The sequence below is a fragment of the Aythya marila genome (assembly GCF_965140915.1).
Source record: "Aythya marila genome assembly, chromosome: 4".
NCBI classification, from domain to species: Eukaryota; Metazoa; Chordata; class Aves; order Anseriformes; family Anatidae; genus Aythya; species Aythya marila.
Window position 1 is genome coordinate 33,925,035 of NC_139045.1, and position 27,184 is coordinate 33,952,218.

The 27,184-nt window shown below is 39.4% G+C and overlaps 1 protein-coding gene across 3 annotated transcripts in view; it reads left to right on the forward strand.

The window, feature by feature from the left end:
* The window catches only part of NR3C2 (nuclear receptor subfamily 3 group C member 2), a gene marked incomplete at its 5' end in the record, with an annotated part of 199,046 nt that overhangs the window by 86,423 nt on the left and 85,439 nt on the right, over positions 1-27,184 (forward strand). For all 3 annotated transcript variants that reach the window (XM_082759542.1, XM_082759543.1, XM_082759541.1), the window contains one exon: positions 23,713-23,852. In XM_082759542.1, coding sequence (XP_082615668.1) covers positions 23,713-23,852 — 140 coding nt within the window. The remainder of the gene's footprint in view (positions 1-23,712; positions 23,853-27,184) is intronic.

The window sequence follows — 27,184 nt, forward strand, 5'->3', positions numbered from 1 at the left end:
TGTATAAAGAAGTTTTAAGTAGTACGGTGTAGTAGGGTGTGTGCGCTGTCCCAGAGTCTTCATCTCTCTGCCTAACTCCAGGCTTGGGTCTAAATAACCCTGTCTTTCTGCCCACATTGCTGCAGCCCTTTTTGCTGCTTTTCCCAATAGTCCATCCCTTCCTTTATTCTTCTGTCGTCCTCTGTCTCGGCTAACACATTCTCACCATGTCCTTCTAACACTCCATTTACATGTGCTCATTGCATCCTGATCTCCTTGTGTTGGGACCTTCCTTTTCTTTCCGTTCTCCGTAGCAGCAATACGTGCCGTGTCCTTAATCTCGGTTCAGGTGCAGCAGTCCACAGCAGCAAGACCGAGCAACTGTACAGAGAGAGGAAGGGAGAAAAATGAACTTTGTTCAACCCCCATCTACAGTTTGCTCAGTGCAGATAAAATGTGAAAAGAATACTGCTGCCAAATACCGTGAACCTCTGGTGAGTGCATACAAACAGTGCTTTTAGGGAGTTGGTTTCCCCAGGCTGGAAAAAGCATCACCTTTGACTCTGAGGTTAAGGCAAAGTCTGGACACTAAGACATGGAAATAGCGGTATGCAAAGGGTCAATTGTAGGAAATTTGAAAACTGTCAAAACAATGTTTTCCCCTTGCTTTGGTTTTTAAAAAAACAGCTATAGCACTTTTTCTGAAAAACAAATTCTTTCAGCCTGAAACACACCCATCCTGGAAAATGTTAATGTTTAGTTTAAAGCAAAAACAACAACAACAAAAAAACACCACCAACAACAAAAAAGAGAAAGCAACCCTTATTTCCACTTGCTTGCAGACGGAGTGCCGGGCAGTTTTAGTTGTAGCTGACATTCCAAAGATGTTACTTAACTTAGCCGCAAAATTAAAAAATGCAAAACAGGTTACAGGAGTAATTTATTTATTATCCTCAACATTTTATGGTATTTTTCAGTGGTAGCTATAGAGGCAGTAGTCACCCTGGACATGTACCAGATGTTAGTTTCATGAAGGCTGATTTTTTTTTTTTTTTCCTTTGAATACTTTTCAGCTGACCCTAGTGTATCATGTGCTATCCACAGGAGGGCAGTCAACTGCACAGGGGCGACCAGGGGAATTGCTGATTTGCGAAGGGTAACTCTGTAATGTAATAACCTTGCGGGGCGTTTCGTAACAGCATTATATAATTCTCCTGTAGTAGAGCCACCGCGCAGCTCGCGCGTCTTGGTGAGTTTTGTCAACATCCGAGCACCGACCGCATTTAGCTTCTGGCTTCCAACAGTGACAGCCTTCGCTGGAGGAGTGAACTCTGCAGACTGTGATTTGGTGCTGTATCTGTGTGTGCGCATACATGCATACGTACACACGCATATAATTTTTAAAAGGGCATAGATGCAGTTCATGTTCAAGCTTTGTCACGCTGCAAGTGCTCGCTTTGTTTCTGTCCTCGCATGCAAGCTGCCCTGTCCTTCAAGGATGTGGAGTAGATGGAATAAAACATCCCTTGGCCTTTTTTTATTCACTGCCCAGATGTACAGTTATTATGGTTCCTCTCTGCATGCTGGAAGTATCACAGCTTAACTATTCCCTAGTTTCAGATCTTATTGAACTGTGTCTTTTAAATAAACCTGTATCCTGCAGCTAGTTCAAGCCTGGTGGCTTTGTTTGGTATTCTTTTGTGAGGACTCTCTAGTTTAGGTTGTGCACAAACGGTAAGGAAGTGGCTGTGCATTTGGTGGAGATGGTCTGCCTAGATAGCCAGAAGGTTAGGGGAAAGTCCATGCTTGGATCATGCAGAAAACTTCTGCCAGAAGTACATGTGTCCTAACTGCTTGACTGCCTGAGGCTCTTTCTCTGGCTTTGCAGCTAAAACTTTCTGTGGACTGGTTTAAGCTGAGGATAACTCAGGTCAGTAGCTGCCCTGGCTTGCTACAGGAATCATGAAGTGAATTTCCAGGCCCGTGTTGAAATCAGTAGGTGCTTTATCGTTGTTCTCAATGAGACTCAGATCTTATTTGAGACTACGAGAGCAAGACCTTAATGCTCACAGCTTGCTGAATTCAATGAAATTGATTCTTCATATTTAGGTTGTACTTTTTCTTACATCAAAAGTTTTTTGTGTTTTTTTTTTTGTTGTTGTTGTTGTTGTTGTTTGTTTGTTTGTTTGTTTTGTATTTTTGTATTTTTGTCATGTTCTAGCTTTGTAGTTTGTGAACCCTAACAGGTCAAGAAATGTGCCCCCTGGATTTGCATGGATATAGAGCTCTTACAAACTGTGCAGTCTGAGCCTGGAAATTTGAAGGCTAGCATGTTTGGTTTTGTTTCCTCCCCTGTTCTCCCCTGTTCCTTGTACCTTTCAATTCATGGTACTTAAACTAGTCTCACATTCAGGATGGATGCGCAGCTCCGCTGAAGAGGTTTTCCCCTTGTAATCTTCAGGTTTTTGTTGTTCAGCTAACACTAGGACGCCAGGTCTCAGTGAGGGATCAGAGATTCCCCCACCCAGCAGCTGTTGGCACACGCATCTGAGGTTCAATACGTGGTTATACTCTGGGGGGCCTCACCTGCATGATGCCACACAGGACCCCTCTGCTGGGAGCAGTGCTCCATCCCATAGGTGAGAGTGGCTGCAGAGGCAGAGTCCTGAGTTTGCTTATGCTAAAGGTGCCTGGAAATGTAAAACCTTCAATGTTTCATGCTAAACCAAATATTCAGTTTGGTCATAATCAATCTTTATTTTTTAATTATTATTATTTTATTTTTTAATTGTGAGTCTCAAATGCCAGTGAGCGTTGTAACTAGAGATAGGACAATTTCACATCAATATAAACTAGAAATGGAAAAGTTCCTGGAGGTCTTTAAAAGGAGAGCTTGAGACTTATCTGTCAACTTCTTTAGCTTCTGACTAGAAGGAAGAGTCCTTACAAATAATTTCTAATATGGTTATAGAATGAATGACTTGGGATTCTGTTTCTTTTGTTATCCTAACCAATGACTTACCACCTCTCAAAGGGCCAATGAGGAATCATGCCTGTATGACATGAAGGAGTATCCTTCCTTCACAATCGTCCTTCCTTCAAAATTCACAAGTGCTTCTGAAGGCAGGACCCCTCCCTGACCTGCAGTTGTTTTGGCTTTCTGGTCTTGCTTTTTGTGTCTCCAAGAACATACCAGGGAGGTAGCAAAGGAGGTGGTTCTCGACAGCATGTGGGCTGTATCTGCCACTGGATGTGATCTTTGTTTCAGGTTATGCAGTACACAGACTGAGACAGAATAATAAGTGATGAAGAAATAAGAGTATATTTTCAGATATATATATATATTTTTTTTTTTTTCATTTTTTTGGCTTGCAGTATCTCCTGAACTGGAAATCCTTAACTTCTGCAGTATTCTCCCTTGTTAATTTTTCAGTTTGTCTCCCTTGAAACAGCCAATGTAAAAACATATTGATTTTTTTCATATATTATTTTTTAATTCTTCTTATTTTTAGCATGTGGTGAGATGCTCCCACTCTGTCAGGTTATCTGTTATCTATTACCTGCCTCAGGAAGATGAATTCTTCTGGGCATGGTTGTTTCTGTGCAAATACAAGTTCCCTTTAGTATAGTGACATTTTGTTGTTGTCTCCGTGTTTGATGTCTGTGCGTTCTACTTCAAGATGGAGGCTTTAAAAATTGAGAAAGGAAACAGACCTATATTTTATAGCCACTTAATTTGGTGATGACTTATATAATTACAAAACGGAAGTATTAGATTTATAAATAGTGGAGAATTGTGTTGTTCTAAGGGATTGTGTCCACTATTTATCTTGAAGGAAATGGGTACTAGAAAGGAAATATTGCTGTGTCCCAACCATCTCTATAATTACTTTTTTTTGGTATTATATTTTCCTAACTCAGTTGAGACATAGAAATAAAACTGTATGGTACAGTTTAAAAAAAAAAAAAAAAGTAGTGTACAGTTTTGTATCTTATACGTACATACATATTTAGTTCTGTATTTATTGTTTACTACTAATAATCGTATTTACTTAACTATATGCATATTTAAGTCTGGGTATTTGACTTGAGAAACTGTGGTGACTCAGCCTGCAGTGCACCCAGGACAGCCTGGTTACACAGAACCATCTCACAAGCCCACGTGTCCAACAGTACAAAGCCATCTTGACGATCTTCCTGCCAACCAAGGCTCCTAAACTTCTGGAATGGCTTTTTAATTTGCCACAACTTACAGCGGGCTTGAGGTGGCATTAATTTGTGATTAGAACTGATACTAAGTTACCTTGCCTCCCTCTTGTGTTAAAGAACTTTAAAGAACTTAAAGAACTTTGCGTTTGCAGCTGGAAAATTTGTCTAACAGTTCTTCAGCACGTTCAGACTTCACTGCGTCAGGGGTTATTAAACTAACAGCACTGTACCTAATAAACTGTATGTTAGCATGGCTAACTACAGAGTTGTTGGGATGACACCAGAACTGAATTTTCTAGTTTTCTGAATCTTCAAGTACTATTTTTTAGTATGCGAGTGTGCAAAATTTCGACCTTGATCTGAGTCAGAAAACTGAGCTGTCAGCCTTCATTCCCAAAGAAAAATATGTCCAACTATCCAAGCTATTTTTTGAGATATATGTACATCAGCGCATTTACATTTAACATTGAAAGATGTGAATTGTGAAGAACTGACAATACCTTGAATATTGCATACTGATAGAAACACTGCTTTCTGTGTGGCTATGTGAAAAACAGCGCGCACTGTGGTGACCAGATCAGTTTTAGATGTACTCTGTTGGGAATTTAGAAAGTGTTTAGAAAGAGGGAAAAATGACGGAGGGCAGGAGTTCTTTTTTGCTATTCAGAAAACCGATATCCTAACTTTTCCATACTAATCTTTTAATATTTGATGTGTTTTAACTTTTGATCATTTTGCCTGGAGATTGTCCTATTTCTTATCCTTCTACTGGAAGTGAAAAGGTTGGCATAATTTACTGACACCAGTTTCAGTTTGATCAGTGTAACATTTGCTAGTATAGGATATTTTTTTCAGCTCCAGCTCCAAAGAGTTTTCTTTACTTAAGTATCAAGTTGTTAACACAAGTCCAACGGGTGCTGCTTCTGAATTATGGATGATGACACAGTCACTTTAGTTCGAATAAAGGTCCAGGATAAGATGCTTCACGTTATTCACCGAAGTAATCTTCATCAGATACCACAAACACCCAAGACTGTATTTTTACTTCAGTTCCAGTATTGCATATATGATTTCTGACTGAGTTGGGAAGAGGAAAAACTAGTGCCAAGTTACCTGTTTTGCATATTACACCATGAAGAAAGCTAGATGAAGCCTGTGGGATTATATAGAAAAAGATGACAGTATAGTATATTCAAACTTTAGGGTGACACACTATAGCAAAATGGTTTTTTGTCCAGTAAATATAACACTTCTAATTTCACCAGAGCCAATATTATCAAGATGGCATTGCTCATAGAAGAGAACAAAACTGGAAGGTGAGTCTCAGCCACAAATACACTTACTTATCTTTGGAATAGACTAATGTGCCAGTTCTGCTCTTAAAGGAAAAATAGTTTGCATACCTGACATCTGAGCCCTTTGAATCCTAAAGACGTGTTTAGCATGCAGAAGAGCGGAAGGAGAAACCTCTGAATCTTAAGAGAAAAGCTTGAGGAAATAAGGAAGGGAATACAAACTAAGGTAGTCACAAGGGAAAAGTTCTTGAAGTGAAAGCTTAGAAGTAAAAAATGTGTGTAATACTTCTAGTCTCTTTAACATAGTGAAGTTTAATACCTGAGTTATGGTATAACACAGCAGAATGAGTAGTTCAATATGAAGTAATTAACAAATATTGACCAAAGGCTGAGGAGAGAAAAGGCTTAAAAGATTTTGTGCATTTGTTCTTAGCCATAATAGATAGGGAGAAGGAAAGAGAGCAAAAAATTGTTTGTGATCTGTGTATTCTGCTCAGATTTTTTGAAAGTTAGCTATAAAATGAGTAACTATCCAGTGAAGAGAATGGCTTTCATACGTTTCAATTCATACATACATTTCCAGTAAAAGTTGTAAGCACTTCTTGGAATGCTGTACAACTTTTTGTGAGACATTTAGTCTCTCAGCTGAGCAGTGTTATTCAACTTTTAGCACTTGCAGAAGTATCTTGCATGTCAGGTTAGCACTGTTGCTGGTCTATACACAAAGGTCTTAACAGAGCACACAAGTGGTCTCTCCTTCCTCTGTAGCCCATAGAACCAACAGCACCGTCTGCACACTTCCGACATGCATTTGGAATTGCCCCAAATAAACTTAATACAAACTGAATGGGAGTTTTGTCATAGACTATTATGAACTTTTACAGAGTTAGTATTTAACATCCTTTCAGAATCTCACTGTTAAGGGGAAAAAAAAAAAAAAAAAAAAAAAGCGGCTATACAAATTGCATGAAGAACTTATTGTATAAAGGATAAATGAGTATAAGCATATGGTACCTTTCCAGCAACAGACTTGCATATGCACAAAACTTTCTTTAGAAGTTGCCTTGGAAGCATGTAGAGCTTCCAATATATCATTCAGACCACTAAATTAGACTTTCTCCTTATCCATCTCCCCTCCATGTTATTGTAAAGTGACAAGAGATGGGAGTAAATACGCTCCTCAATTCCTTTCTTCCCTGTCTTACCCTTCCCCTCTCCCCAGAAATTGCAGGGAATCATTGTTAAACATTGATACTCGTTCTGGCTCCGTGATGCATAAAATGTGAAGCAATTACCTTCATCTGAAAGGCAAAAAGTTGGAAGGGAGAAAAGTTATAGAAAAATACAGGGAGAGTATAACTTTATAAATAAACCATCTGTTAGCATGTTAAGGAGTTTATCATGCATCTCAACACTAATTTTGTTGTACTGAGAAACTGTAAGAGAGGGATTTTTCTTTTAGTGGGAGTCTGTATGACCTACTCTCTATTTCCTTATTCCTGTATTTCATATACTCCTCGTAGGGAATTAGAGAGGTTTGTGGTGGGTAGCAGGGGAGGATCATCCTTCTACTTGCACCTCTCTTGTCCTCTCCTCAGTTCACTCCCCTCTGCAGGCTGGTATCAGCCCTTCTGCCACAAAGCTCTAGAGCAACTCAGAATTGCCTTTCTGTATCTTATCTGAGATAGGTTTGATGTGGATCCTAGCATTGGCCCTACGAGGACTCAAAAACATCATTCTCTGGTTCAGGTATCAGGCTAAGTCTCAGTATAGCCATTTGTTATTCCTGCATACACTTTTATTTTTCAGTGGCATTCTCTATAGGCATAGAGTGGGCATAGAGAAGAAGGGTGGGGGGGAGGGAGGGAGCAGAGAGGGAAAGGAAGGTTGTTGGACCAACCACCAATATACAGAGTTAGGCTGGTGAATTGGATCAGTCAAGTCGTTCTCGGAGATGTGGGCGGGTAAATGTTAAGATCAAGTGTAAGCAGTAAATTAACTTCTGAGTATTAGTAATTTATAACAAGGTTTTGCACTTACAAGGTTCTTGGGTAATGTGTCCTCCTGTAGATTGTGATTAATCACATGCTCCGTTGCATTAAAATGTTGTTCTGATGATCTCGCAGCAGGGGAGAATGCTGCAAAGTAAAGCGAGGGCTTGAGACAGGTAAGCATGCCAGACGGTGTTTCAGATGGGCTCCATCGTGTTATCTTCCAGGAACAAATGTGTGGGATGCGGTAGTATTTTAAGCAACAAGCTCATTTGGACTAACTATATGCATTGGAAACAACTGGGTAGAGAGTAATTTAGAAGGTGAAGTTCAATGACAATTTGGCAGGTAGGGTTTGGTGTCACTCATCAATCTGATAATTTCATTACAAAATGTTTTTGCACTTTGTCCAAAATATCACCGTCAGGTACAGCATCAGATAAGATGGCTTTTTAGGTACTTCTCATAAGGAACTTGAGAAAAATTGTGAGTGAAGGGCACAGCTTCAAGGAAAAGTGATTGTTTTACTAACAGATGTGAATTTCTTGGAATGCTTGAGGGCTACAGTAATGGCAAATTGATGTATATCACTTTCTGTACTATCAGCAATAACCGAAGCACCTCAGAAGTGACTGGTTAATAAGGATAGGTCAGGACAGGTTTGCACCCCACCTTAGTTTCCATTCTGCTTAGTGTAATCAGAGAATCATTTGTCATTTCTTCACTTGAAGTAATTTTTCCTCATATCAGAGGGAAATAAAGAAAGAAAAAAATACAGGAGTTTCAGATTTGGAGTACCGAGTTATTCCCCTCAGCATTTTGGATGTAAAGGGAGTTCTTGGCAAAGGTTGTGTCTTACGGGAATTCACCTTGAAGTGCAGTACCGGTCCCTGTTTCCCTTCCAGCTGTCAGAGTGCACCCTGTTTCTGTACGAAAAGCGAGTGGAAGCGTACGCATGTTGGGTGCAAGGTCACGGCAGTAAGAGATGGAAAAGATCTGCGAGGCTATCTTAGCCACGTTTCTGTCAATGAGACGTTGTTGCCTATAAGACAATCTTAAATACTTTCTTCATTAAAATTTTAAACCACTCAGCTCCAGAGTAAAAATGCTTCTGTTCCTTTTCTCCTTAAAAAAATAATGTGCATATGTCTAGTGAAATTGCATTGTTATATTTAAAAATACCTTAACGGGCTGGTTTCTAATGAGCAATAGCAGTGCACTTTTTCTAGAGCAGTGGAGCAGTTCATAAATAGTTAATTAGAAGGATAGCCATACTTGTGCACTTGAGTAACAGTCTTCATGGATAGCTTCTCAATCATGCACACAGATGCACTGCAGCTTTATCAGGAGCAGCAACAGCATGTCAAATTTTGAAGAGGAATGAGGCTCACCAACAAACTTTCCAATTTCATTCTTATGGAGTAAAAAGCTGAAGCATATTTGCTTAAGACAAAAGTATCCAAAATACTGATTTTTTTTTTCTGTAAACATTTTTGTAGGACATGATACCTAACACATTAAACATGGATTTAAGCTTATATAAAAGATCCTATGTTTCTTTCACGTTGTCTGGATTTCAGCTGTTCTGTATATAGTTTGTCCCTGTCATCTGTTTCACAGCATTGGAAATTAAATATGCATATCATATTTTGTTAATAATATGGCAGTGAAATGAATTACTGTATTTTTAATGAAAACTTTGTGGGTTTAATGAGCAAAGAAATGATGTAAAATACAATAACCTAAGCCTTAATATTTTCTTGATCACAAGTCAAGCCTTCTATATAATTTATTAAAGTAGCATGATGTCCTTAAATTTGAGGTCAATATTTTGCAGGCTTAGCAGAGATTTTTATGCATAAGGGAAAGCTGAAACTTTTAAAATATTATTTCAGCAGTTTCATAATTTAGGATTGTGACCTCATGCTCTAAGAATAATTATGGCACATCACCATCAGCCAGGTTATCAATATTCATTCATAAACTTCTTAGACTCTTCAGATCTTTTTTTTTTTCATGCAACCATAGTAACTTTAAGACAGGTAGTAAATGCCATAAGAAGCTCAGCCAGTTGCATTATTTATTTTGAGGAGCTCTAACGAGTATCTGCAGTACCTGCAAAAGCCCTTTTTATTCTATTATTTTCCCGTATTTTTTATTTTATTGTTATACCTTCTGCTGCCAGTTGGGACCAGTGTTTATGGGAGCTGGAACAGTGGCCACAGGCAGCCCCCTTGAGCCTATGTTTGTGGCTGCATGGTAGAAGCTCCTCAGCTATGCGTTGACTGTGGCCACCATAAGTTTGCAGTGGCTGCATGAGCAGTTTTTGCAAAAACGTGGGGAGTGCCATTGGCTTACGCTGTCGCTACAGTGGCAGAAAATGCATGAGAATTTATGCAGGCTTCTAAGACTACTTAAAACTAGTCTGTGGCTTTAAATTCAGTGGTGTTGTGTTGTTCCATACTCAAGATGGTCAAAAGTTGAGAGCCAACTACAAGGAAATCCTAAATCAGTGGCTTGAATACTGCAGTTTATTAAAATGTCCATCTGGCATCTCTGATGAAGCATTAAATGAAGTTCTCCAACTACCCACTGAAGAGCAGCTGGCAGCAAAATAGCACAAACACTTGTATCTGTGCTGTAAGTACTGCAGAGAAGGGCAGCAGGCACTCGAGATGCTCCTGCTGGAGCATTGGGTCACAGGGCACCACCAGGCCTGACCAGGGCACAACTGCTTAGGGCCACCAAGGACAAGAAGTTCCTCAGAAGTTCAAGGATGTAGACACACAACCCTACGAAAAGAATGCAGTTCGTGCTCTAACAGCTCATGCTTTGGGAACTAGTGTAATCTGTCACTTCTTACAGGAAAAAGAAACTTCAGCTGTTGCTGGAGTAATGGCCAGCAGACCCAGTGGGTTGGTTTGGTTGAGGAACAGTTAATGCAATTTTGCGGCCAAGGAAATCTCAGAAAAGCTGAGAATAAAGGCCTGTGTATTGTCTTTGTCAAGTAAACCAAAGCCTGTAATACCATTAATCTCAAGGGTTTCTTCAGATTTCAGCAAAATTCAGCTGTTGAGGCAGACTCGTGAATTGGCAGCTCTGGCAAGCATTTCTGATCCAGGCAGAGCATCGGAGTTCTTGGCTGTCGGAAGGGCACGAAGCAGGGCTTCGTCCCCACCCTCACCGCCCTTGGTATCACGTAAGCAGAGCTGCTTCTTGCCATGTTTGGAGTCCGTGGCAGGGGAAACTGCACGCCATGGTAGGTGCCTGGTGGAATTTTCTGCTTTCTGCAGTTTTCCGTCAAGCCAAGGTCACGCAGCTGATAACCTGCAGCCGGCTCTCTGCCAGCAACCGCGTGTTGGTTCCCAAGAGCTTGAGAGCCAGGAAGAACTGACTCTCCTGGCCACTCTGCCAAGCAGCTTGGCCTGAGCACTTCTGTAAGGAAAACTGAGGTTCTGCTTCAACCTCTGCTAGAAAACGTGAGCAGCACAGGCTTGTCGTTTGTAGGCAATTTCTGCTCCTTCTGCAGCAAGTTGTCTGAGTGCTGCGCTTGACAACACAGTCACGAAAGAGGATAACAAAAGGCAGAGCAGCATTTGGGAGATTAAAGCAGTGTTTCTGGAATGAAAGAAGCGCTGAACTTCAAACAAGTGCTTGGTATGCATTTACTTTTATTAACATTCCACTGTGTGACTATGAAATTTGGATAACAGCCTTGTTTCTTCCAAGCATTAACCAGTTCCTTTTGGGCAGTCTTTGAGTACACAGTTGCTGGTGTAAAAGGCCTGGGAAAGGGTTTAGGTGTTGGGTTCTTACAAGCCTTGTCAAATACTCTACTACTTCAGAAGAAGTAGATACTTGGCTTCGGTCATGATGAATTAAGAAAAAAAAATGTACGAAACAAAGCAGTGTTTGGCTGTACCTGGTCTGTTTGGGCCACAGGCTTCTGGTTTCCAGCAGAGGAGCAGGAGTCTGCCCATGGGCAGCATTAATGGAGATAGATGGGGATGCAGAGGGTGTGCAGAAGTAGGCAGCCGGTGGTGTGCTGGGCCCACAGGAGCCGCAGGGTTTGTGCCTCTGCATGGATGGGTACAGGGTGAGTAGGTGCTGCTGAGGGGTTGTGTGCTTTCATGACGCAGGGAATGCTTTTGGAATAACCAGGTGTGTGTGAGGGACCAAAGCTTTAAAGCAGTGATAGCTTTTTCCAGCACCTATTGCCATCAAGTTGTTGGTTGCAATAACAGCTCCAGCAGAAACAGAGGCAGAGGCTGGCTTCCCGAGGAAATCAAGTTTTATGTAACTGAGCTGTCTACCTGTTCCCCACCTGGTAAGCTGTAAACATCAGCCAACTTCAGTCAAGGTTGACAGGGGGTAGCTATTACCTTTTTTTGTATTTTTTGCTGTAACCTTTTACCATTAGAATAGGTGACAAGGTGGAAGAGGGACGCCCAGGTAGTATCACCCCTAAGTGTAAGGTGCTGCTTGCATTTTTCTCCTGCTGAATGTCATAGATGTCATGTGTGAAGGAGAAGGCTTTAGTACACAGAGTTGCATTAGTCCTGCTACTCATTGGTTTCTAAGAATAACAACTAATCTTTTTCTTTAAAAAAGCATAGTTTAACTGGTTTCATACTCTTTGGAGCTTTACATACACTGGCTGTATTTTGTCTTTGTCATCTGGAAATATGGAAAGCAAATATGTAAGTAAGGAAACCTTCTAAGTCTCATCACAATTTGCAAGCATGTGCCAGAGCTGTGGGCTCCTGCATCAGGGTCTGTGGACTGGGAAGGGGTGCAGTGGGGGCAGCAGAGCTTCCTGGGCTCCTTCAGCAAGGTTACGCAGCTGCCTTACACCGCGACTGCTGCAGAACTTGAAACTGTGCAGCCTCAGAAGTTGCTCTTTGTTGAGTTGTCTCCTTTCTTCCCTAAGTGCTTATTCTGCATATTGTACACCTGTTTATAGCAGAAATGATTTCAGCGGCTGCAGGGGAAGGATAACAAAAAAAAAAAAAAAAAAAAGATTGTTTTAGAATAGGCAGAAATTGTTTAATGGAGCAAAGAATGTGTGTCGTCAGGTTCTTTCTGTTTGGTTTTAATTGCACTCCGTGTGGGACCTGTTGTGTCAGTGTGCGATGCTGTGCTTTAACAATGAATGTAAATATCACAGTCCTTGCTATGGCAAATGGAAAGGCTGTGCCACAGATAGGCTCCCTGAGTAGGATTGGGGGGTGATGCTTTTGCGAGCAACGATGTTTGTTCAGTCTGCTACACACCTTGATTACTATGTAAATTGTGTAAATTTATGCATAAGCACATAATTATTCACACTCAACTGTCAGTTTGCCTCTAAAGGAACATGCTTCTGTGCATAAACAGTTAAACATAGTTTTCCTGAAAGGGAAGAATGGTGGTATTTTTAATTATGGCACCAGCTCTTATTCCCACTGAAGTTACATGCAAGCTGCCTTCCAAAACCAGGGCCCGCTATATATTGTAAGAATTTCAGATATATGTAGAAGGGATTTAAGAGGCGCACTGTGGCTGTGCGAGCTGCAGAACAGAACTTCCTTGCTTTGTGTTTTGTTTAACGCTGCCATTTTCTTCTTATCTTTGCTATATGAGCCAGAGTGAGTGGTAGGTACAGTATTGCGTATCATTAGTGTGGAGCAGTAGAATGAATTTCAGCTGAATAAAAATGAATTCTTTGACTTGCAATTGTGAACATTTCTAGTTTGCCTTGACAATCCTGTCAAGACAAATTTGAACTTTGTCAGCAATTGTGATTGCTTGTGGGAGAATTACCAAAAGTCTTTGCTCTAGGTATCAGTCAGTGATTGCAACCCTCATCTGCTATTTGACCAAAATTTTCCATGGCACTCAGCAGGCTATTACTTGTCACTTTGACATATTATGGAGGGATATTTTAATTGATTTAAAAGTAAAAACTACAGTTATTTAATACAGTGTAACTGTATTACATGTCAGCAGTTACACTTTCTGTGGGGAAAAAAAAAGGGAAAGGGGAATTGAAAGATTGAAAGGGCTTGGGTTTGGGAATATTTTAAAACTACACTTAACAATTGATTTTATCTGCTACCTCTACTGACTGTCAATAGAGTTCTTACTTAGTTAATGGAGCAGAGATTTCCTGTTGTGTAATTACTGTGGATTTTTAAAGGACTCTTGGAAGTTAGCTGTGCACTTGGTTGCTAAAACCTGTAACTCCCATGCTCAGTAGTACTTCTGCTCCAAAGTATTCACTTTTGTGAGGAGCTCTGGTGCTGGTTTATGACCTGAACCGCTCCTCTGTCATGATCTCCTGGTGTCTAAAATAGGTATAATTCTATGCAAATCCAAGGTATGTAAAATTAAAAATTGTGACTCACCCTTAGTGATGTACATGGGTACAATTTGTGCATTTACAAGGGCAGGTTACATATATGCTGGAATATGATGTCAGTTGCTTTAGCAATACTTTCTTCCCAAGTGTCTTTCTAACAGGTGATGATAAGTTCAAAACATCTTTTTCTATGCATCCATTTCAAAACAAGCTCTTTTGCAAGAAAGAAAATGAAGAGGCGAATGCTCTACAAAGATGAGTGGCTCCAAGTTGTTCAACTTACCTGTCAGAGTTAGGAAGAAGAAAGAAAAGAAGCTGATGGGTTTGAGTCCCGCGTCTGCCTGCCCTGTATTGCCTGCTCAGTGCAGGCATGTCATGCTCACCATATTCCTTGCATGGTCCTCTGCATTCATGACTGGCTTTTTTATGTCAAATAATATTTTTTTTACCTGTTAAAGGGTACTAAAAGGCCACAAAGGGGACAAAAGGGGAATAGTAAAGGAGATAGAAGCAGAAATCACATTGGCTTTTCTACCTTATAGTTTTAAGAGACGTGTTATTGGAGTTACTGAGCCAGGAATGTGGGAAATACAAACATAGAAACTACCCCAAAAGCTGTGTGGTTCTCCAGCCTAGAGCTGCACGTCATCTTACTTCTTGTATTAAGTAATAATTGCATGCATTAAAACAGCATGAATAGCTTGCATTTCGTAAAACTAAAATATATTGGTTAAAATGAAGCCTTCATTACTTTAAATAGTGACTTTAGATGTGGCAGGATATATTTGAAGAAGAAAAAAAAAGTGACTATTAAAACACTTGTTAATCAGAGGTTGTGGTGAAGTTGGAGTTGTGCTTTTCCTGTACTGCCTGAAACAAGTGCCAAGCGGGACACTTGTGGTACAACATCAAGCACCAACCTTATGGAGGGTTAGTGCCTTTCGACTAATAAGACCATCTCCAGAGGACTGTTTCCTTCTGCAGCCTTCCTTTTGCAAGCCCACGAAGAGCTGGGAGCACGCTGCAAGGCACACGAAGGCTGCTCGTGCCAGGGCTCGAGCCCCCGAGCAGATCAGAGGCGTTCCTTTGACTCGGTTCTGCATCGTTACCTCGTACTGCACGGCCCCGCCAGCTGCCCGCTGCCTTGCCTTTCCCCTGGGTCTTGTTTATGAATTGTGGATCGCTGTGCAGACTTCTCTACCTCTATTTTCTGTTCCTGTGTGGAATTACACTCTAGCACATGCTGCCGCTGAACGCTAATACGCTTTCGACATACGTACTAATTTTGTCTTGGTGGTGGTGGGGGCAAAAGGGAGCTGAAAGGGCAAAATCCCCCCCATTAGAGTCTTTCAGTTCAAGTAATAATTACACGTGTTGCCTTTAGAAGCCTGTGGGATTGCTCTTAGGAGTAAAGGTCTGCCATACTGGGGCTTTTATTTGACAAGTTGGAAAATAGCCTTTGTTCCCATGGTAACCTTTTTTGTGCTTTGGTGCATTTTTTCCCTATGGTTTCATGGTTGCTCTGGAGGTTTTTCTATTGTGGTATTTTAATCCCCATTAGACTGGGATGGCAGTTCGGTTCACTTTTTGCTATTCTGAAGTATTAATTTTTCTCTTTTATTGGAATACAGAACTCTTGTAAACTTTTTATATTGCCTGGTTAGGGCATACATGGGACAGTGGCTTTCTCTGTACGTGTATCATGCACTCGGCAGATGAAGCACGTAGTTTCTGGTAGGCGAGTAAGTGTGATCGGACCAAGCTGCTTCTCTTTTAAGTTAATACTGTTGATAAAATTCTTCAGACTTGTATCTTTTTAGGACTTAAGGTGCCAAGCCCAAGGGTGTGGTGGCAGAGGAACCGGTCAGATTTCTGACTTGGCAACAGAATGAGACTTCTTCAGGGTGAAAATGGTCAATTCTTTAGTCTTTAATGCCATTTCAGGTTGCTGCCATAAAGGTTTCATATAATAAGGTTTTCAAGCAAAGGAAGGTATTTGTGAGAATTGCTTGGTTAGACTCTGAAGGAGGAATGTGAAAAAAGTAGCGAGCTTTATTTTGAAAAGGAGAGACTTCTTATTAAGGGGTGTTCTTATTACTAGGAGCATCTCCCTGCATCACTGGCCTCTAGGTATATTTTCCTTCCTTCTTGTTTGTTCAATTTTTCTTTGTCTTAAGAGTCCTCAGCAGCAGAGCAAAGTTGTCATGCAGTCTTGTCTTGCATGTAATTCCTTATGGCAATGATTTCCCACTGGTGCCAGCATCAGCAGGAGAAATTCACTTGAATCATTGCATTTTATGCAGTTTACAAAGTATTGCTGACCAAGAAGGCAGCAGAGCCTTACCAAGTAAACACGACTGTGCTCTCCTACAGGAGTGATCAGGATGCTTAATTAGTTGAAATATTTTTCAATGGCAGAAGATGAGATGCTGCTATGAGAAATGGGATTTTCAAAGCTGTCTCTTTCCCTTTGATCATGACAGCAGAGCAGGTACAGGAAAAGAGAGGGTTAAATGCTCCCCCCCCCCAACTTTCAATAATTAACTAGATCATTTGCCAGATACACTGTTCCTGCCTTATCTTGCTATACAATGCATTGCAATTTATAATGAGCAGAACAAAAATGAACACCACATGCATTTAAACTGCACTAATTCTATAAGTGGTCCAAATATTAAAAGTTAGAGCAAATGTGCTGCTTGATGTTGGTCTGCGGCTTCCAAAGGTGGAGATTTGCTTCTAAGAGTAAACTCCCTACCTAGGTCAGCCATTCCTCTTCCACAGAAAACTATATTTATGTACTGAAAAACTGCAGAACGAGTGAGTTTTATTTCCCTTGGGGCATTAGATCTTGTTACGTTGCGACAGTAGTTAGAGCAGAAGTGCCTTTCAGAAGACTATGTGGAGGACATTACACGGCTCTGATCACTGGATCAGTGGGCAAAAAGCAGATTTATTTCCCTAGGAGATAAGTGCTGCTCGGTTTCAGTCCACCAGAACACAGTTTTATTTATGCTTAAGTTCATATTTCTCTGTAGTCAACGGGTTACTTTAAGGTAAAAATTGGATAGCCGACTGTAGCTGCTACCAAAAGATCTCAGAGGAGAAGGTCAAGGAAAAGTCAAAGGCTTACAGCTGGATTGGGGAAGTGCTGGGTCCTGTCAGCATCCACTGAGGGAAATGGAAATTGAAGGGCCGTGCTACACTTGCTTCATTTTGTAAAATCAACATGTGCCTTAAGGTTAAGCTAAATACAAGAACCTATTCACTGGTGGCTACAGCACAGGAGAACTCATCAGCTTCTATCTGCAGAATAAATACTGTAATTTTATTACTGTTATTATTTTTATTTTTTAATCATAACTGACTCCTAGGTTTGCGAGCTTGGGAGAAAGGGTGGAGCCTTTTCTTTTATCACTGTACATCAGAGTTCACTTCTTAGAATAATTAAGATCAAGGTAGGAAAGTGTCATCTCTGACCCCTAGGCACTGCTAAATAAAGTAACTTTGATGGGAAAGCTGGAGCTGCTGAGGGAAGAAATCCTGTGATCTCATAGCTTTCTCTTAACTGTGCTTTCCTCTCTGATACCTGTTTCCTCATACTGAGCATTTATGAGGAAAGAGTATAAATATTGGATTATTTTTTTAATCTATACTTTGTATTAGAGCTGCAGTATTTGAAGTTAAAACAACTGAAAATTTCCTCTATTGGAGCAGTGCGTGTCTGTGTTAGAAAAAGAGATTGACATGAACTGCTAAATTAAATGTAGCTTAACAGCTACTGCACTTATCTGATGCTGGTGGGGTTTTTGTTTGTTTTCTGTTCTTTTTAAGTTTCTTAAAAATACATCTTGCAAGTCATAGGTGGCAAAACACATTTATTTTGGTGAGATACTGATCCCTTTTTTTAAATTGCGGTAAGCAGTAGTGGATAGCATGAGTTCCTCATCATTAGCGAAAACAAAACAAATGTGAACAAATGGTAATCTGTATAAGAGCTCTGAGATTCTGGATTCCAGGAGGCTTCAAAAATAATTGATTTATAGGCCAAGAAGATACTAGTTTACAGGTTGTTGTTCTTCCTTAATTGAATTTCCTGAATATTTCACTTGAATGGAAAAATGTTTTTCTTATCTTTGTTACTCTAGTGAAGAGAAGACATTTAAAAAAATATCTTTCCCTAGCTGCTCATATTACTTCTGGACTGAAACAGTACTCCAGATGTCAGAGCAAGCATGCACTGCCTCAGATGTTATGCTTGGTGCCTATCATCCCTAATACACACTAAAATACAGTTACCTTCCCTAAAATATCTACATCTTGTTCAGGGTTTCTGAGACTTCAAAGGACATTCTTTGTTTGTTTTCTTTTAAGACTGAGGCTTAAAAGAAAAATCCTACACCTTTTTTTTTTTTAGAGGTGTAAGGGTTGGTATAAGATTATAAGAGTTGGTGTAAAGGTGTAAGGGTTGGTAGTGGCTACATGGGTCCTGTTGTCTTATCCAAGGAAACATAACTTCTGTAATGTCTGTCTTCATCTTTGTAGGAGCAAGATAATGCCCCGAGAAACTCAGTCAGCAGAACGTGCAGCTAGGTTATTTGGCAGTTTGTGTGCCTCTGCCAAACAGTAGAGGGTAAATGTTGCTCTTAATTTTGGCTCTGAGACTTAAGGGTGGTTTGGTTTCAGCTTTCGTTCTTTCTTCAGCTCCACATTCACGAGGTCCCACGTGACTGCCTTCTCCTCCTAAAATCTGATTGTTTCATCTCTCTACCTTTTCACTTCTCTATGCTTTCTTGGTCTGCTGACAGGAAGATTGGTTTATGTAGTCTGACATTTTAAGAAATACCATTTTCCAGTCTGCTAATCTGCTTTATGCGAGTAGTTACAGCAGAGAACCAAGGTACATTCCTGCAGTGAAACTTTTTAAGAAAATCAGGCTGCACAAGGCAGAACTTACATTGGTAAAACCTCAGTATTAACAAAATGGTGTAGAGCAAAATCTGGGGAATGGTACACGCCACTGGTGGAGGTTGTGGTCAACATCCTTGTGTGGTGGTCAAGTAATCTCGTGGACAACTTTTGACCAGCTTAACATTTCCTAAGTCACTACAGGAATTATCATGGGCAATGAAATTACTGTGTCTGTGTGACCACACATAAAAATAGCAGAGGGAATGGGAAGAGAAGGTGCTCGTGCTGTGGTGACTGAGTGAACGATGAGCTACAGAAAGGAAGAGGCTAGGAGAGCTGAGCAGAGGAGCAGTGAGTCAAAGCAAGCACTTAGGAATGCAATGCTAGCTGTAGAGGCCAGGAAAAGTTGAAGGGAATGTTTGGAAGGAGAAAAATATACTCTCTACAGGGTAGCATAAACTTTTGTCTGGGATTCGTTTTGTGGCTTGTGCTTCTTTGGAGTACTTCATTTTATCATCAGAAAGGTGGCATTTGGTTAAACTGCGCTCCTGTATGACATCTGGTTTGAAAAGCATCATAACCTATATAATCAGCTTTTCAAATGCTGGATTATCTGTGGTTTTATTGACTCTTCTTTACAAAATCTGTTAGTTCTAATTAATTCTCCATATAACTATTCCTAAAGCCAACTTGCTAAGACACAAATAAGCTTGATGGCAATGGCCAGTCAAGGTCAGTATTTAACTGCCAGCATTTGCACTGTTAAGGATAATAAATCAGGCTTATTCCTAATCAAATACCCTACAACATAACAAATGTTACCGGAGCCATCTAAGGGACCATTTTACAAATCATTTAGAAGATACATTTGGCATTGTTAAACTGATCCATGCTGCCCTTGGCTGTAAAACTGTTGTGATAAAATATGTATGCTGTGTTAGATCTCTTCTCTGCATCCTGCTGTGTAGGGTTGTTTTGTTTGGTTGATTCTTCTTCACATTGGAAATATGACAGCAGCATGAAAGTAATAACCCCTAATCAGGCTACGGAAACCAGTGACTTCTAAAAGCAGTAATGAGTAGCCAGCAATGTGGCATCTCATCTCATCTTTCTTGTGTTTTCATTTTGTATTAAAAGTAGATTGCTGGCTACAAGAAAGAAATCCAGGTCAACAGTAGCCCGCTGAAAGCTTAAAGAACTGTGACTAGCAGAGCAATATTTGTTAGAATCTAGTTTGGACTCATGCAAATGTATAAAAGCAGCATTTTCACTTGCTCCAAGCATTAAAAGCCTCAATCCTGCTGTGGCCCACAGGTGTCCTTAGATTTAGGGTGTCATTCCAATAGGCTTTTGTCACTAGACTAATGGTTGTCCAGGGAGTCAGTTGTAAAGTTCCCAGTCTTCATTTATAGTATCTGTTCTTGTTTGGATTTTCAGAAGAGAGAATGATGGATTACCAAAATGGTCTGCATTACCATAACTAAGATTTTCATCTGGAGCTAAGAATCGAATTGAGCTTTTTTTAAAAAAAAAAAAAAAAAAAAAAAAAAGGAAAGCCAAATTGCTGTATATATCTATTACAATCTCACAATCAACATTTAGCTTTTATTTATTAAGCACTACCTACCAGTAACTTTTCACAAATTTACATTAGCGTTACCAAATAGAAATTTATGGGATGTTTCTGTGCAAAAAATAGCAAAAAGGGAAATATTTAACTCAGAGCATACATGAAAAACATTTTCAAAGCAGGGGGTTACTTTAGTCTAGGGTTTCCCACTACACGCATTATAAGATATACAGGTATCCTGATTAATTAATTCATGTAATAAAAGTAAATAATAAATCAAACATGTTTAGTGTCATAAAAGCTGGATATCTGGCCTTGAATTGAGGGCAGAGAGAATTTGCTCACCAGTCAGATCTTGATGCAAATCTTATTCACTGTGGTCAAGTTTCTAAGAAAGGAATGACAGTGTGAATGTAAGAGATTCATGAGGAAAAGGTGTAACCATCCATGCATACTTTGTTGAGAAAAGAATAGCTTCCATGGAGAGAATGACTTAATTTGAGGTTTAGCAATATGACTTGAGCATATTTTCAGAAGTCAGTATTTTATTATTTTCAGGTGTGTACAAACACCACCGTAGCTCCTGTATGAGATAATGTAACAGCATTTTAAGTTAGGAAATACTTTGGTGTAGCATGGATGAAAGAGAACATAAGACATCTTAAAACCAATCAAGCAAAACATTGTGCATTAGAAGGCAATCATAGCTTAAGCTGGCACAAATTGGAGGAAATTTGAGTTCTGACAGCTAATATCAACGTTCCTTTGCAGTGGAGTATTTGAGAATTGCTCCATGTTGGATACTCCTATTAAGAACGAAAATACCTCATTTGTGTTTTAACCTATTCCACTTTTAAACTGATTAAAAGGATGTATGGGAATTAATTAAATTTTATTCCAGAATGTTAAGTTTCCACCTGTGGTGCTGCGGCTGAATAGATGAATACATGCTTTGCATTCAAGCTGTACCTTCACCTTTCAGCTATATTCAAGCCCTTTGTCTAGATAAGCACTGTATAAAATATGCTATAGATAATGTCTTAGGTAGGCATTTAATAATAGTCATGGATCAAATGGTGTCTCAGTGTGTCTACTGGCTTTTTTTAAACCCACTAATTCTGTGTAAGTAGAATTTTAAGGGGCAGCTCATATCTAAAAAAAAATAAAAAAAGGCTCTCCCACCTTCTGCAAATCCTACATGACAATTTATTTTCAACTGAAAAGAAGACACGTGTATGTATGTGTATGCAGTCATGTGTGCAGATATCAACACACTGCTGTGATACTCTGGGATCCTCTATTTCTGCACAATAAGAGCTCCCTAGCAGAATTACCTTTTTTTAGATATTGAAACAAAAACACAATGACCTTCTCCAGGGTAGTAGGACTATGCAACACAGTAGTCATATGGTAGGAAAATTTTTGCCAGTCTTATGAAGAAATGCGAACGTGCAAAATTACAAATGCCCCGAGATATTTTGGTGGTGTGTCAGAATTGAAATGTTTCCTTTTTCAGACAAAATACCGCAGTTGCAGTGAAAGAGCGAAAAATGAATTTTCAACGAGGTAGTTTTCCAGGTTATTGACATTTTCTCTCGAAAGCAGACACCTTCAGAAGAATTCTGTTTAATGAAAGGCTTGATTTTTTCACGCAGCGTGCAGCATGCTAGAAGGAGAAAGGAGTTTTTACCCGAGTCCTATTCATTGCCTAAACAAATCAAAATGCAGAGCTGAAATTCAGTGTTGAATAGCAGCACAGTCTTGGTAGAAGTACCTGCCTTTCCTTCCAGCTATGCTCATCCCGTGTGCATAGATCTGCCTGGGACTTGAGCAAACAGAACTTTCTGTAACACAGATCTGGCGAGGCTTTCCTTTGTCTCTCTGGCAGATGAGCTAATGCCATCACCTAGCAATTATCAAGTAGTGTTGAGTTATGTAATGAAAGTATAAATAGCACAAGGAATAAAACTAGTAAACCTAACAGACTAGCAAGCAGACAAGAAATACTATTTGGAACGTTTTGATTAGCATCTGCATGGTGTCATTTGAAAAGATGTTTAGTTTGGATGCTACAGTAAAGCTGCAGGCCAGGAGACTCGTGGTCCTTGATCTGGAGTGACGTTCCTGCTGTGCCCCTGGATAAATCGTTTGGCCACTGCGTAGCTCTTTAAAGGAAGATGTGAAAAAAGGCAAAGGGTGCCTCCTTGGAATTTCTTAAGCGAGCTGGTTATCGTATGTTTGAATTCAGACTACCTGTGAACTTTGTTTCCCAATGACTGACCAACAAATAGCCCGTGATCTGCAATTTGAACGATCAGATTGTTTCACCACTAGTGTAAAATTTTCCAGGGTTGTTTTTGTAGTTGCTTGACAGGCTTCAGGGAGATAACGTGTGAAGAAATGCAAGAGGTCATGTTTACCTGGAGAAGAGAGACGGTATCGAAGGGAAGATTCTCTCCAGCCCTTGAGAGGTGTGGGAGGGATCCAAAGCTCTCATCTCCTCTGGTATCTGGCACGTTTCTCTGAGCGTGCCGATTATGTTAGGGTGGCATTTCCAGTTCCTCAGGGAAGAAGGGAGGGAGGAGACTCGCTGCATCATGAAATTTGAGTTGTGTTTTGAAGAGCACTGTATTTTAGGGCTGCCAGTGGAAAATACTAACTAAAGATACTTTCAGAGAGTCACAGTTGAAAAAAAAAATAAAAATAAAAAAAAAAATGCTCCATGTTTTAAGCATGTGGTAGATGGTTAAAGCTGGGTTTGCAAGATGCATTGGTCTGCAAAACTTCAGAATGCTTTCTAAACCTCCAGGGCTGCTTTCCTGGCACCTATAGTAAAATAGAAGGATATTTTACACTTGCAGAATATAAAAAGGCTTCAGAACAACTTTGGAAGTAAGCTGTTCAATTACAGAAATATAAGCGGCTCAAGGGCCACTGTAGTGGTAAGCAGGAACGTGATCAGGCAAGGGCATGCCATTTTGCTGTGCTCCTTCATAAAATGGTCTTACCGGTTTTATTACAGGTATACCTTAGCCATAAGAGCTTGAGACAAACAAACAAACAGAAGGAAAATTTATAGTTATCTGGGCATTGCCAGAGTGGTTTGTTTGTTTATTTTCAGTTTTAGTCATCTGCTACCAATAAATTCCACTGCCCTTGTGGTAACTTCTCACATTAACATTGATGTATTATGGGTGTTTTAAAACAGACAATAAAAATACTTCATCTACTAATTAAAGCAACTCATGTATTCAATCAGGCACTGAAAGAAAGAGTTGTGGTTTTCTAATTGTTAGGTGCCTTGAGCATTATACCTGTTATAAATTCTTAATTGAACTTTGCATTGTGGCCAGTGTGATTTGAAATATTCATAACTGTTTTGTTTGTTGTTTTCTTTTTACTTTTTTTTTGCTCCAGCTCTTCATTGAGAAGTGTATCAACTGGTTCTTCAAGACCTTCCAAAGTGTGCTTGGTGTGTGGAGATGAAGCATCTGGGTGTCATTATGGGGTAGTTACATGTGGCAGCTGTAAAGTTTTCTTCAAGAGAGCAGTAGAAGGTAAGAAGGCAAAAAAAAAAAATCAGCAAAAAAAAAGTCAAGGCAAAATGTCGTCAGTTTATTTTATATAGAAATATGTGTGTGTGTGTGTGTATATATATATATATATATACATACACACACACTTGTTTTTCCTATGTGCTTTCTGCTGTTGATAAAGTTCTGTGTTAATCTGAGAAAAAATGTTGAATGGACTCCAATTACATGTGATACAATTTATGTAGAATATGCCAGGATGTTTTCCCTTTTTGCGCCTTTTTTTTTTAAAGAATGCATTGTTTTACTTTATGCTACTGCTGTATTAGGCTTCCGCTCCTCCAGTTCTCCTAGTGGCTTTTTGTAATTTCCATTAGACATGAACACAATTGATGTAAACATACTTCTGCGTCTCCTGTACTGGAAGATGAATAGGATTGTCTCATCATTTTGACATCCTTATATGACAGTACAACTCAGGTCAGTTGTCTACATTTGGGTAGCTCCAGGTCTTTGGATGCAGTAGTGCATCATCTGTTTTGTCTTTCAGCAAAAGAGAAGTAAGCAGCTTTACAGTACTGTGGTAGATTGATGAGGGTGCACAAATTGATCATTGTGCATTGCTTAGACATGGCAATGGTCGTTTTCTTCATTAAGGACTAGGACTTTTCATGCGGTCTATATTTTGAGAGCTTTGTCATCACAGAATTATTTAGCTGACCTCTCCCTGTTTTATGTTATTTATGGTGTAGCTTGTCTTTCCTGGGCACTTCAATAGAAAGAAGTTAGTTAGTGTTACTGAGTGCTGCAGGATTTCTGGTAGGTGTTGCCTCTCGGTGGTTTGGGTTGTTAGGATATGTAAGACCTTTAAAGACTTTGTAAACAATTTCTTCAAGTGATAGAAATCAAATTTTTAGTATCTGATTAAGACTTCATGGCATGCAAAGGACATAAATACTGCATAGTTTTTTTTGAAATCATTACTGATAGTAGATGTTCTTATAACCAGTGATGAAACAAGCTGTTTTTAATTACTGATCTATTTTGATGAAGAAAAACCTAGAAGGAAGAAAATAAACTCTCAGTATGGTGTCCAGCTTGTGCTGAAAGGAGTGAGGCAGTGTATCATGTGATTAATTACTTCTGTTGTCACTGAATCTGCTGCTGGTTGCTGTGAGGATATAGCTCACTGTTAAGTTGACCTTGAGAGCTTGTGCGTCATTGAAGTCAAGACCTCATGTAATACCTCTCTATCAATCTGTTTCTCCATCTATCATCAAAAGGTGTCAATTTGATTGAAATAAACTTCCCAAAGTTATAAGGACATGGAAAAGACCTCCCCCCCCAGCCCCCACTTCTGAAAGCATTTTCTCTTACTGTTGTGCAGTAGCTGACCTTGATGTCTTCATTCTCTAACTTCTTGTTTGAAGTTTCAGTTCCTTAATGTAGCACTTGAACTGGAAAACTTGATGTAGTTTCACTAAATGATTTCCTCTGTGTGCTTCCATGCCACATCATGGATGGACATTTGCATATCCAGGTCTAAGTTTGTGAAATTTGAATCATGAAGGCATTTTTTATTGTGGTGGTAGTGGTGGTTTTTTTTTTTTTTGGCATACACCTACTGTATGAAATGGTAGAACCTTTTCTTATCTTCCTTCCTCCTTTCGTGCCTTCCAAGAAAGCTGCCTTCCCGGTCTAAAATCATTGTAATTTCAAGGCATTGTGTATCTACAATTAACATACCTCTCATTTTTTATGTCCTTTCTGACATATTTTGATAGATATTCCTTATCCTATTTTAGACATTTATGAAAATTATGGGGGGTTGCCATTAGGAGTTAACAAAGCAGCGAGACTGTATTTCCAAGCCTAAGAAGCCAAGGTTGTTAGGAAAGGATTACTCTGTAATCAGACATAAAACCACATTTTTAAAATGTAGTTATAAGTAATTATTGAAAATTTACCAGGTAAACAAACAACAACAATAACAAAAAAGCTTTTTTTAAAAAAAAGAACAACCTTGTCTTTATTGAAGACTGGAGATGGGAGATTTAAATTCCCATAAAATATATTTTTATAATATATTTTTAGAATTATTATATTTCCATACGGGTTCTTACATATGGTATCTGAATACTGTCTGGACTTCTGCTTCTAAGCACATGACTGTGAGCTCTTGATGCTACCAGTAATGTTGTTATTGCAAACACTACAAATTTGTCTCATACTTTCTATGTTTATGTAAAAGTTCATAGAAGTATGTTGTAGTGTATTAGTCAGAAGAGGTCATAACAAAAACAGAATATACATTTTAGCTGTGAACATCCTGAAACTATCAACATGAATAAAAATCTGTGCAGGTGGGTTTGTAACAAAACAAATGTTTGTTAAAGTCATCCTAAATTCTTCAGTTAGGTGCACAGCCAATAAAACCACTCATCTTGAGGTTTCCTATTTTAATTGGAATGCTCGTAACAATTACTGTGGTGTACCAAAAGTTCATGAGGATGTTTTTAAAAGTATGGTAATTCAGTGCATGGTATAAATCAAAGTAGAAGTACTACCTTAAGTGTAGATCTTGGACATACTTGTCTGAGCTCTGAGTTACAGCTATGTTCTTTCCTTAAGTGCCTGCATCCTTGCCTTTATTACAAAGAAACAGTAATACTTCCTCTGTGAACATAGAAATAGACACAATTTTCTGGGATATTTATAAATACTTTGGCTTATTTATTTGAGTAAAAATGAATTGTTCCCTCCCTAAAAGATTATAGTAAAAGAATAGAAGAGATTCCTCAACTTTAGTTCACTGTTTCCCTGTAATTCTGTGGACTGACTTTTTAAAAAAAAATTATGAATATTTTCCAGGTATTTTACACATTTTATATCCACATATGCATGTACACACAGGCATGCATTTTTACTATTTGGTTCACTAAACATTTCTCAGTAGAAAGCAGCATGAGTATTCTTCCAGAAATGACCTCTACCTCCAATTCTTATTAAAAATGGTATCTAAGGCTGGTGCATTTTTCACAGAATCACAGAATAGCTGAGTTTGGAAGAGAGACCTCTAGAGGTCATCTGGTCCAACCCCTCTGCTAGAGCAGGTTGCCCAGGACCACGTCCAGGTAGCTTTTGAAGATCTCTGAGGAAGGAGTCTAGGCAACCTCTGCCAGTACTTTGTCACCCACACAGGAAAAAATTATTGGTGTTCAGAAGCTGAACCTCCTCTGTTTCAGTTTTTGCCCTCTTTGAACAGAATAACTCTTTCCTTGAAGGGGGAGAGGCTTTTTGTTTGTTAGATTGTAATGAATAAACAAATTTTTTATTTAGTTTAGATTAAAAAGGTG